Below are 12,558 nucleotides of genomic sequence, written 5' to 3'. Positions count from 1 at the left end.
CTCCAAACGTTGCTACAGTGTTAAGGCTATGGCCTTAGAGAACCCTCTAAAGCATGGTGTAGGTTCTACCTTTTGAAAGCAACAAGAGAACAATCATTATTGATTTTGGCAAGCACAATATTCATATATTTCCTGCCCCCAGGCACAGCAAGGCAGAGTGAAGAGATGAATAAGATCAAATAAGGTTTTCTAACCAAAAGCGTGAGAGCAAGGGAGAAAGAGTATCGCTTTCAGGATCCTTGAAGGACAATCTTTGTTGGACTCTGTAGACCTCATTCGGACCACTCCTTGGAGCCCCATGGACAATTTTGCATCCGTTCTGCAGCTCAGCTGTGTAATTTAAAGGAGAGAGACGAAGGTTGATGCTAGTTATTCTCATCGATTGGCTGCGTGTGAGTATCAATACTTGTAATTCCAATTGTGTAGTCTAAGTCGAGTTGGAGAGGATCCATCTAGTGATTTGATATTTTGATTTGTATGAACAGGAACACTTAATAAGGTACATAAAAAAACAAAAAGAGAAGACCACAGGGCTAGGAATTCCCAGCTTTTAAAAGCTACAGGCGGCAAGCTCATAGTCAATGAACCAAGAAATGCTGATTTTAATTTTTGCACTTTGAGTACTTATAAAAAAGAGTTTCAGTGTTTTCATACAGGAGTTTAATAGATTTCTCAGACAATAATACATTTATATGCCAATGATTATTACTTGAAGTGCTACTGATAAAACGAACACATACACAACACATAAAAAATTACTTAAAGGGCTTAAAAGCGACAGGCAGACTTTAAAGAGGAGCACGGGATTTAGCATGAACAAGTCAAATGAATCAGAAGAAGTAAGATTGTAAAATAATATTATTAGACATAAGACAGAAAAAAATCGCCTCTCCCCTGCTATTAACATAATGACCAAATTAATTGTATCCAACAAACCACCTACGTTTAGTTTCATAAATCTTTCCCTAGACAGTCAATCTTTTCGATTTAGAGGGAAAGTTGAAATGCTTGGCTAAACGATGTCAAAACCCTGAATAAAAGCAGCAGGGTGAATTTCAGGATGCATTATCAGTAAATAATGTTTATTCTAACCACAAAAGTTCTTCCCAGTATGAAAAAAATAACAATTAGTATCTCTTATACTCTTAACTTCACAAATATGCTCCAACATATTTCACAATTTGTATATCACTTCCTAAGAGATGTTACTGTTTGATATTGTCAAGATTAATACTTGAAAAAACCATGAAACCAAACAATGCAATGCTTAATTAGAAATTCTTCAAAACAAAGTTCCAAAAAATAGTTTAATAATCAAAATCATAGGAGACTAAAATTATATAAACCTTTTATTTCTAAATGCATCTAATAATGTTTATGCCGCTTAAAATAAAACTCTTGCGACTTACTGCAGGTTTCTTAATACACAAATAACCAGGTTAAACAGTAGCTCTGGTGAGCCCATACTTTTCATACAATTTCGGTGTATAAAGTATGTATGGCATAGGCTTGTACATACATGTACTGAGTACAAGGGTTTTGCCATAATGTAGATGAACCAATCTTCTGTAACTTGTAGTAGTGCAACACGAACGGAATTGGAGTGATTTGTGCATAATGACAATCTTTTTAAGTGTCTTAAAACAGTGTATTAGGTGTATTTAAAATTACAAATAATTACAATTCCGATTCCCTATATTGTTGTTCATGAACCTGTTTTTGGAACTTCATTTTGAAGATTTAGATTTTCTAATGAACGAGCAATGATGTGGTGATGAACTGCTTGGATTTGATGTGTTTTCTAGTGTGGATCATCACAATCTTAGTAAACTCCAATTGAGCTACCCTGAAAAATCGAGATACAAGTTGTAAACACTGTTTGGCACATTTGTAAAGTTAAGAATATAGGAGAATACCCGTTACTTTTTATTTTTAAATGTGGATAATAGGTATAATTCAATGATATAATATGAAGTGCTTTCTACTGTCTTGAAGACATTGAAACTACAAGTGTCCCGTGCTGTTGATGTGAGAAACCTACCACATTCGATTTGCACTCTCGATCTGCAATATCCAGCTTGGCAAGAGTCACTGCTGTACTGTTCCAGTTTTTTCCAGGTTGAAGAATGATCGAATGTGCACATACTAATTTAACAATTAGAAGAATCCTTCGGCGAACAGTAAGGCCACACAATAATTTGATTCTGTTGATTGTAGAGGCACAGCTAGCTTCCAGGGAGTTTCCCTCACATTGGGAGTTTGAAGGACGATTTTTGTAAAGTTCCGATAAAGGAACCAATAGATTACATATGCACTTGCTTCATCTGGTACGTCCAATATTGTATGCAAATGTTCATCAACCAAGAAGTGCAATGAAAAATGGCACCCATCCATCTTTTATCCAAGCCACTTGAAATCAATTATTTCAACTAATGTGACAATGTATCTGCAGTACTCATGGATGCAAAAAAAAAAAAAAAACTGCTCAAGATTGAAAAACGTTCGACTTTAGGGTAATGAACTGAAGACTTACTTATGGACTAAGGGAAGAACACTGGACATCAGTTAGGAAGTTTTTAGTTTAGGCTTTTCTAACAAAAATACATTTGATGACCACATACAATTGTATTAGATCCGTTTATCATTTCGATTTGAAAAAGTCTCTCGATGAAACATTTAAAAATATTTGCAGCTCTAAAAAAATACACTAAATCATTTACGTTTTAATTAGCTTTAAAATATAAATGCTCCTATTAAACAGTTTTTGTGCATTTTGGTTGATTCCTTCTGTGCAGAGTTCAGTGATGTTGAGTATGATCTTTGGTTACTTTGCTCCTTATTTTCTGTTAAAGAGACAAAAATGAACAAGTAACAATGAAAAACATGTGAACAGTAATTCAGTAAGAATCACATTCAACTAACGGCAATGCTGTGCAAAACAGATAAAAGAAGCAAGAGGTCACAACAAGAGTTTAAACATCTGCAAAATTCAGGTCACCGACAAAGTTTACCTTAGGGTAGAAGCAGATCTCTTCTTAGAACAGGCCATTCACCTGTTCTGTCACAGGATCCAAGTCAATATCATAGAAACATGGCCGTGTAGGGAGTCCTGGCATCGTACTCATCTAAAGACAAAAATAATCAAACAAGGAGGTAAATCATTCACTAGATACATAAATGTCGTGGTGGGAAAGCTTGGACCTAGACAGTTACAAACCAATCTCAGAAACAGTTTTAATGAACTATACTGACCTTATAATGTGCTATGGTCACACTGGTTCTTGTGGACACTGCCACACAATGGGAGCAATTAAGAGCCAAAATCCCACCACACTAAAGCAGACAATGCAAGTGATTACATACTGGGCATATGAATTAGCAAACTAGTAAAATATCAGACTATCTCAAAATGGCATGCCAATTTCCATGAATGTCCTGAAGGGAAATTAATCCAAGGTAGGAGAGAAGCAGGGTAGGAATTAATAAAATGTACCATAGCATTGCTTTGAGGGTATGTAAAGATTTCTAAGATGTATCATCTTATTGATTTAATCCAAATAGTTTGAATGATACCCTAAAAGAAGATTCAGCATATCTGATGTTGAGACCACCCTTAAACTAAACAAGTCTGGGATACAAGCAGCACTCCTTTGAAATCCTTTATGCAAGTGTGGAAGGGTCCGCAATATGCCAGTCTGCAAGGGTACCTTTTTTACTATTTTCTGCTCAAAAGTTTGAATAGTGGGCAGCATAATGTGTTATAGTATTTGACTATTATTGAGGGTATCTGGAGGTCTGAAATTGGAGCACAGCTGTAAAATAAAGTGTTTGTTCCTTTTTGAGTTCGACCAAAGTTGAAATCTTCTACATCACTGTAGTGTTTTTGCGGGTTGGAACATAGTTTACAATTTTTTTTTAAATAGATTCAGAACAGCCCATTCACCAGACAAACAATTGTTTAGTAGGTAGATAAGAGAAGTGAGTTGCATAGCTGGCTGAGGAGATGGCAACTCTGACTTCCAAAAGGAACTAGAAGGCTTGCCACAGATGTGGCCTATATCTCAAGAGGTATTCCAAACACAGGGGGTTACATGTGAGGTAACTCCTGGGGAGGAGATAGTCTAATAAAGTATGCGAAAGAAATCCACTTGCGCCTATTTGATCTGTGTCACGGACATGTTAAGTGCAAGGGGCAGTATGGAGGTCAATGATTTGGAGGCTGACTGCTCAATGAGCTTATGTCGTAGAACAGCTCATTTTGTGTAAATTGCAGGCAATGCATACCACTATCAATGGGCTACTGTAACCAGCCAAAACTGGGCAACTCAGGGTCCAGGGGTCAATCAAGGCTGTGGCCACAGTTGACAACAACTACAAGGATGGAGTGGCCCAGTTACCACCAGGAATACAAAGATGTGGCTACCTCTGGAAGATGCACTGGCTATGACATCACAGGAGAGGCACCGAGAACTCTAAATGCAACCAAAGGAAGGCATTACAAAGTATGTTAAACGGCATCAGTAGCAGAATGATTGCAGGACACTAGGCATGAAATACCTGATCTTGAGACTAAAACAGAACCCCACAGCAGTCTCATCCACAAGCTTTGTGACATGGAGCAAGAGATGCCAGGGAGTGCACAAAGAGCAAATACAAAACAGACTGGATGGAGGTAACCTGGGCAGCTCAAAGAATCATTCCAAGGAGGCCTGGTAGGGCGAAACTAGTCCAGGATGTACTACCAAAGCCAAGAGTTGTTAACAAAAATAGGGCAGTGTAAGGAGGCATTGATACAGATGACTGAAGTCTTCAAAGTGTATTGCCTCCTCAATTAAAGAAAACATGATCCTTACCCCCCTCCACCCAACTGCGAACATGTCCACGCTTTGGCCATGTTCATCATAACAGGCCATCGATACGTGAAAGGAGGCCCTTTCGAGACAGTCATGGAGGGCCTTTTTTTTAGAAAGCCCTGTATCTGCTGTACCTACAGGCTTGGTTTTCCCCACTTTGCTACTCAGGTCACCTGAAGTTATAAGGGGCGTCTTTTCACTGGTGTGACAAACTTGGAATAATATAAGCCCAAGTGATTCTAATGGGCTATTACGTCAGATATGAGATGAAAGCAGATGTTAAAAAGTATAAAGGGCTGTGTGTACCATTAGGAATCCTCCAGCATCAGACAAGAGGGGTAGTAAACACGCAATGGAAAAAAAAGTTTGCCCTCCAGATAACACATGCCATTCCGTTGCTGCTCATATAATCCCACTAAGCTATCTTGCTCAGGCTCCCTTAACAATGACGTCAAACATTCCTGACGCCCATACAATTAAAACAAAATTGTGATCTAAACCTAGTGAATGCAACTCCTGCTAAAGCGGTTTTCAAGGGAAGTGCAACTTTGAATGACAGAGAGCTTCCAGATGCTCAGGATGGACTTGCACATACCCGTGAGTACCCTTTCTATAACTTTAGGAAGTAAAGTGGCCAGTTCTTGGACTGTACTCCTGTCAGTACCTTTAACAATGCAATGTTTACTTGCAAATCCAGACTACGCTATTCCAAAGGAATTAAAACTAGTAATTTCTGTATTTTATAGTAAGGAATGCAGCCTCCAAGAGTAACAGTTTATACATTGCGCTATAGAAATACAATATACTTACATACATGTTTAGATGCTCCGCACAGAAACATTTCACCTCGGGTAAGGAAACGTATTTGTTGTAAGGAGGGCAAAGCAATCGATATGTTTATTAGGGTCTTCTGAAATACCAAAGCCTATATTTTAACTCACTACTTAAACAATTAAGTTATTTTCATCACTAATTTGAGAAACATTCCTGAGAAGTCTACAGTCAATGAAAGTGCCATGCTAAACGTGCGTTATCTCGAAGTAGATTGTCGCCGACATAGAATTAATTTGAAAGAAATAAAAAAGAAAAATTATAAAACCAATTAAACAGAAACACCACTATGCCAAACATGTGCTATTTTCAAAGTGTGAAATCCTACAATTACAATTGTTATGTCCATATTTAAGGATTCATTACACAATAATAAGCACAGTTTTAGAGTGCATGGTCTGAACTGAACATTTTCCAGGTACCGAAAAAGGGTCTTACTGTCAAATTCAATAGTACTTAATTTGTCGACTTCAAAGGATGAGAGACTCAATAGGCTGCTCAGGACCCAAACTGCCAACCTTGAAATTACACACTGATCTCTGCGGTAGATGCATTTGTAAAGTATGCTATTTTACCAGCTTCACATGCCAACTACAGCTCTCAAGGCTGAGGTACTGACCCTTACTACCAGCAGACTAAAAAACATAGGGGCCCCTGTTCTGAGTAACTTCGATTTATTTACCCATTTTTTCGGCAGATTTAAGCCCATTATGTCATACAATATTTAACATTTCGTCAGTGATATCTATAAATCCAATTAAACTATATATTTAAGACAGCGGTAGAGAAATAGAAGAGAGACAAAGTTCACTTTCACGGGGCTCCTTGTGAGGTGGGGGTCGCGGGTAACAGAGTACTTTGCCAACGCCTTAAAATTGTCCCTGTTAAGCTGCATTACATTTGGGCCTATGTTTGGGAAAGAACTATCAGGACGGCTGGTTGGAGATTCACGTGCTCGCTGGTTTACTGATACACGGAGAAGAACTCACCACAGGTGGCTTATCAGTCCTGTGCATCCACTCTGAACACATTAAAGGAAATTATAAATACAGTCACGTTTCCAAAAGCCTTCAAAAGCTCACCGTTCCGACTAATGGATAGAGGAACCCTGCCCCCACGCTGGCTCTGACGTCACGGATTGGCAGCACAAAGCCCGTGGGCACTCCTTTCCTCTCCGGGTCATGGGACAGCGACAAATGAGTTTTAGCCATGCAGATTGGCAGGTTTCCAAAGCCCTGGGGACAGGGAGAAGCAAAGTCCTCGACGTTAAAAGCAGCTGGGATTTAATTGGATCAATAAATTATTGGTCTGGCTTCGCTGCCCGATTCGTTAAAATGACAGTCTCATCTATAACTTGTGACACATTGAATGCATCTCTTAAATTAGTTCCCAAAGAGATTGGCAATTTCCAGAGCATCCACATAACAGAAGTAGAAAAGTGCAAGCTAAAGGTTTAGAATAAAAACAATTGAAGAATAACAGACTTGCGGCAACAATACAACAAAGACACACACGCTTCCTAAATAAAGATTGTCAAAAAATACCTTTCGTACATAGTAGTGGGTCAATGAACTGTTCAGGAAGCCCAAGTCCTTGAAGGAGTTACCGGCAGACATAAGACGCGCCCCCTTCCCTGAACACCTTCAAGAAGACCCTCAAGACCGGGCTCTTCGGCTGAACGGAGCTGCATCCCCCCTCCCCCCCAGTGCCTTGAGACCCTCACGGGCGAGTAGTGCCCTTACAACTCCCTGATTGATTGACTGGTAGTGTACAAAATACCACTCGAGCAAATATTTGGCAGAAAATCTGCTATTTTTGTGGCATGAAACGAAACGGCAGCTCCCTATTTGAATTTTTATTAGAATGCTAGTATGTAGGAAGGAACCCTCGATTAAGGACAGTGGCAGAGGGCCAACAATGCAATGTATATGTCTTCTGCCCAAACTTTTTGGGCCTGATTCACAAAGGTAAACTTACACTTCAGTGTAAGTTTAGGATTGTTTGGTATTCACAAAGGGATTTCGTGCCCAATTACAGCCACAATTTCAATACACTGACCACTGTCATACCTTATCAACACAGTAGTGGAAGTGAGCCCGAGAGAAACAAACCCTAGCTGTTGCTAGTAGATACATCTTTTATAGTCTTTAACTAATTGAACATTTGGATATATTGGGCCATAAATAGAGTTCAATGTAATGTTCTACTAGAACTAGTTCACGGATGTTGTCAATTCTTCTGGTTGCCTGTTTTACTTCTGCTTTTCACCTGAGCTGAGCATAGTTAAATCATCCAGTGGTAAACCACTCATAGGACACAGTTCCTCTTTAGAGGTTGACTCTGCTGTACATTGTTCTCATATACTGACTCAATGATCCTTTATATTTTCTTATGTTTTCGTTTCTGCCAGAGACTAATTTGGATCCAGACTGTACTCTGTGCTAACTGTAGAAGGACTAGTATCCCCCTTTGTATGACTAGCACCGGTCCCATCCGCAGCGACTTGTCTTTCGCTGTTTTTGAATGTCACTATAAGCATATTAAATATTGAAGTTAAGCTTTTACAAAGTACCTTTGCTGCTTTGGAGGCTTACATGTCAAGCGCATACAGTTTGATGGAGTCAAGATCTTCAAATTTGTAGTGTCTTTCATTGCTAATGATTGTGACGTTTTGAAATGCTATTGCATTTGCTTTTTGAGTGTGCCTTCAGATGCAAAAGGCCTTTCAAATGTAGCTTGTGGATTTTTGTGTTGTCTACACGATGAAGTGTCTTTCAGGGTCATGGGATGTTCTGCAGGCAGTGGCATAGCTAGGCCTTATGCCGCCCGTGGTGGCCCCTGCGTTTGCCACCCACGACAGCTGAATGTTAGAGCGGGGGCGGGGGGAGAGAGGCAACATCCCCCAAAACTCGTGCCACCCGGGGTGGACCCCCCCCCCCACTGTCTGCAGGGTGATGATCATCACAGTAGCAACCATTTTATCGATTATACTGTATAAGTCATCAGTAGATTCAAAGCCATCCTTCAGGGTCCGTAAATACTTAGATTCCTCACATGGCTTTAAACCTCTCCACTCATGTTATAGAAAACAAGTATCTAAAGTACTACATAAACCCATGTTTCTGTGCTTCATCCTGCCAGTTCAGTGGCACCAGAGGACAACAGCAAATTACAGATCTTTCTAGAAGAACCAGATCATCAGCTGTCTACATAAACAGAGTAGGTTGATTACAAGTCTAAAGCCGATAGGAAGATCCTTCCGTAACTTGAGTGGGGAGTTACAGAAGCGCTCCTTTCTTGGCTATGTGAATTTAAGGGTCCACAGGTTAAGGCAGAGCACCATAATGCAGTGTGTGAAGTAATATATTGCTTTAGTTGTTATTTCATTAACCATGGAGCGATACTGTGCACAGCATGATGCGTTATACACATCACCTTAACTATGCACCACACTTTTATGGGCAATCAGTGCGATCGCATTAACGGAGGTGCAGCCAAGTGAAATCTTGGAACCTTTAAAAAACAATCTAGCCTCTGCTTTTTGAATGACAGATTATCTGTCCTTAGACCAGGTACAGGTTTTTGCCATGATCAATGCTAAAACTAATAAGAACTGTGACTACCAAACATTCACTATTTGTTGCCCGATACGGAGGGATTTCTTTTATTCTTAAGAGATGCAGTTGAAAGAAGCAGGCAGGTGAGAGCATGTTTACCAAAGGCATCAGCGATGGCTCTAAATTCAACCTGAAATCCAAGTTGTGCACTATGTGCTCAAGAACTGGACACCTTCCCATTTTAAAAGACAAGAGACTGTGCTACCAAGATTTCGTGGGGACCCCCGCCATCATGCCTTCTGGTTTCAACGCATTCAGCATAAGCAAATTTGATCCCATTCAGAAGAGGATGTCTTCCCTCTGTTGTGTACTTATGTTTTGAAGGCTCCATCTAGACTTGGATACCCAAAATCCCAAAGAGATGCAAATTTGTACAAAACCCAATGTTTCTTCCTGCAATCTCAAAATAATTTCTTGAAATCAGAATGCTCACTATAAATGTGTTTCTCATCTTGGTCCTGAGGCAAACCCTGGTTATACACTCATTTCTTTGTATTTTAATTCAGGCTTAACATATGCAATGCTTTCTCTACAAGTGGGCAGTGTAAACTCCAAGAAAACCCCTTATTGAAAAATCTTTTGAGAACAATGCTGCCAACTCTTTTGAGGGCTAGTTTTCTCAGTGGGTTTTGTTGTAAAAGTTCCTGCTCCTCCACCTCAAATCGAACCAGACCCTAAAAAATACTGTCTGATCAGAGGATGGTGCAGACGCCGGAGCATTCTGGTGGTTGATTACAGTCACACCCATGCAAACATTTTTTTAAAATGTAAGACAATTAACTGAATGTTCCTGGCTTTTCACTAAATGGTAGAACTATACACAACACGTGTTTCTATACCAGATTCGTGGAGCTTGAAACAGAAGTGCAGAGTTAAAGAGTAACCACCTACCTGCTTTGTGTAAATTTCTACTTTTTGCTGTGCTTCCGGAAGGAGTTCAATATCGTCAGCTCCATAAATCTTCTGTGCAATAATTCTGATTTTATCTGCAATTGGAAGCTAAAATAAAAATAGAAAGTGGTCGTAATGCTTACTATTGGATTACCCAGCAATCCCTACAAAGCATTTGAGGATTACGTTGCCATGGACACAAAACTCTGTTATGATGCACGGAAATGCAATTATAGCTAGTGTAACTGGCTGAGAGTCAATGTGTTAAATGCTCCATGTCACAAAAAGAATATCATTACACAATTTATTCAGAGAGGAAAAAAAACACCAAGCATATGTATTTGAGCAATGGTGTCGCAAGCGAATACATTAGTATGCAGTTAACAAGGGTATTTTATTATTTATCAAAGGCCTCGTTGAACAAAGGATACTGTAAAAATGAGAACGGGTTGCTTACCCTGTAACAATGGCTGTTGCCCATTAAGCCACATAATGATTTACTGCTATTACTGGCAGGATCTTAGATCACGTTGTAGCAAACGTTAAGGTAAACCTAAATGGTTCTGCACATGATCAAACGCTTTCCAGCACAGGTTGAGACACCCTCTACTTCTTGGGCAAACAAAATGGAGTCCCTCACTTATTTCTCATCCCAGAATTATGCGGACCAGCTCAGGTCAAATCTCATAGGACCGGGGAGGGTTATGTGACTGTAGGACTAGGTATCAATTGAAAAATCTTTCTTACTGACCAAGTAATACCTTCTGTCCTGTGGTGCATCTTACTGGGATAACCACAGATTCTAGACACATATTACACGTGGGTTAACAAGGATTTGTCACAGGCTGGAGGAAAGTGGGCTTTGTCTTCTGCAGAAAATAGAAGAACAAAGCGGCAGCTATTCGAAGCGAGCCTCTCCCAGGTGCACGCGCATTAAACGGCCGAGTCCCAAGTGGGCTCAGCACACATCTTCAGAAATAGCATTTCCTGCCAAATTAGAAGCAACCAGATTTAAATAAAGTGGACGTTTTGTTACTTTGTACTCATTAGAGAACTTAAAAGTGCTTTGCATGTTGTACCCTATGGGTTGTATGATAGAAGCACGAATGGTTTTACCACACGTGCCTCTACCACAAATGCGTCTAACCACGCATTCCTTTACCACAAACGTTCGTGGTATAGACATGAATGGTAAAGAGGTATGTGTGGCTCAGGTCGCCAGTACCCCGCCTCCCCCTTGACTGCGCCCTAAAACCTACCCCAACCCACCAACACTAAAAACGACCCCAACAACTAATTCTCCTCCCACTGCCCTCAGGCGTAAAAACGCTACACCCTAACTTACACTAACCCCGACCCCCTGCGCTGTTCCATAAACTATCCCAAACCTTTGCACTGCCCTAAATCCTACCCGACCCCCAGCCCTAAAAACTACCCCAACTACTCATTTGTCTCCCACTGCCCTAAGGCCTAAAACCCTACACTACCCCGCCCTGTGCCATCCCTTAAACTACCCTAACCCCTACCATTGCCTTAAAATCTACCCCGACCCCCCTGCTCTAAAAGCTAACCCAACTACCCATTCCCCTCCCACTGCCCTAAGACCTAATACCCTGCACCCTAATTTACACTACCCCGTCCCCCGCACTGTCCCTTAAACTACCTCAACCCCTTCTACTGCCCTAAAATCTACTCCGACCCCCTCCCAGCCCTAAAAGAAAACCCCAGCCCCACTTACCTCACCGTGTCTTCCTCCTTCCATCTTCCAGCAGCTAGACTGCACACGGCCTTAACCACGCATAAGCGTGGTAGAGCTTGTGTAGTCAGCACACACGTGGTTCAGACCGCGGTGTTCCGACGGTTTCCCACCTTATTTCTTTATTGTAAATAAAATGAGAAAACTGGAACAGAATAAACATTTCTGTAAAATATTAAACGAGCTGTTAGTTGTAGGATTATTACCAAAAATGTTTTTGTTTGTGAGATTTGAATATCATACTGCACCCAAATTAGTTCAAATTTTCAATTTCTATCCTGCGTCATATAGACTGCACTTTCAATGATTAATTCCTTGAAAAATGTACTATCTCGAGCTTCTGATACGAGTAGGTCACTTTCCTTACAAGTGCATGAGGTTTATCATAGAGGCCACCGAAATGGTCCAATACGTTTCTCACTAACTCTGAACACCAAACATCATGATCATAATAGTGGATTCAATAAGATTAGTCTTCTTTAATATCTTCATGCATCTCCATCCCTTAATGACTTTACATGGAGAGTGCAGTGTTTCTGCCTGGACAATCGAGGATTGTGCATACAACCAAGCAGAATGATCCTGTGGTTTAGATGAGAATCATGCATAC

The 12,558-nt window shown here is 40.3% G+C and overlaps 1 protein-coding gene across 1 annotated transcript in view; it reads right to left on the bottom strand.

Moving 5' to 3' along the window:
• Nucleotides 1-643: 643 nt before the first annotated feature.
• The window catches only part of MTHFD1 (methylenetetrahydrofolate dehydrogenase, cyclohydrolase and formyltetrahydrofolate synthetase 1), a 318,864-nt gene continuing 306,949 nt past the window's right edge, over nt 644-12,558 (bottom strand). Inside the window, exons 25-28 of the mRNA XM_085626208.1 lie at nt 10,193-10,300; nt 6,767-6,919; nt 3,012-3,125; nt 644-2,843 (exon numbers count right to left, since the gene is read on the bottom strand). Coding sequence (XP_085482334.1) covers nt 3,036-3,125; nt 6,767-6,919; nt 10,193-10,300 — 351 coding nt within the window. The 3' untranslated portion in view covers nt 644-2,843; nt 3,012-3,035. The remainder of the gene's footprint in view (nt 2,844-3,011; nt 3,126-6,766; nt 6,920-10,192; nt 10,301-12,558) is intronic.

Source organism: Triturus cristatus, chromosome 9, assembly GCF_964204655.1.
Source record: "Triturus cristatus chromosome 9, aTriCri1.1, whole genome shotgun sequence".
Taxonomy (NCBI): Eukaryota; Metazoa; Chordata; class Amphibia; order Caudata; family Salamandridae; genus Triturus; species Triturus cristatus.
The sequence above is the reverse complement of the archived record's forward strand: the minus strand, read 5'-3'. Positions and strand labels throughout refer to the sequence as shown.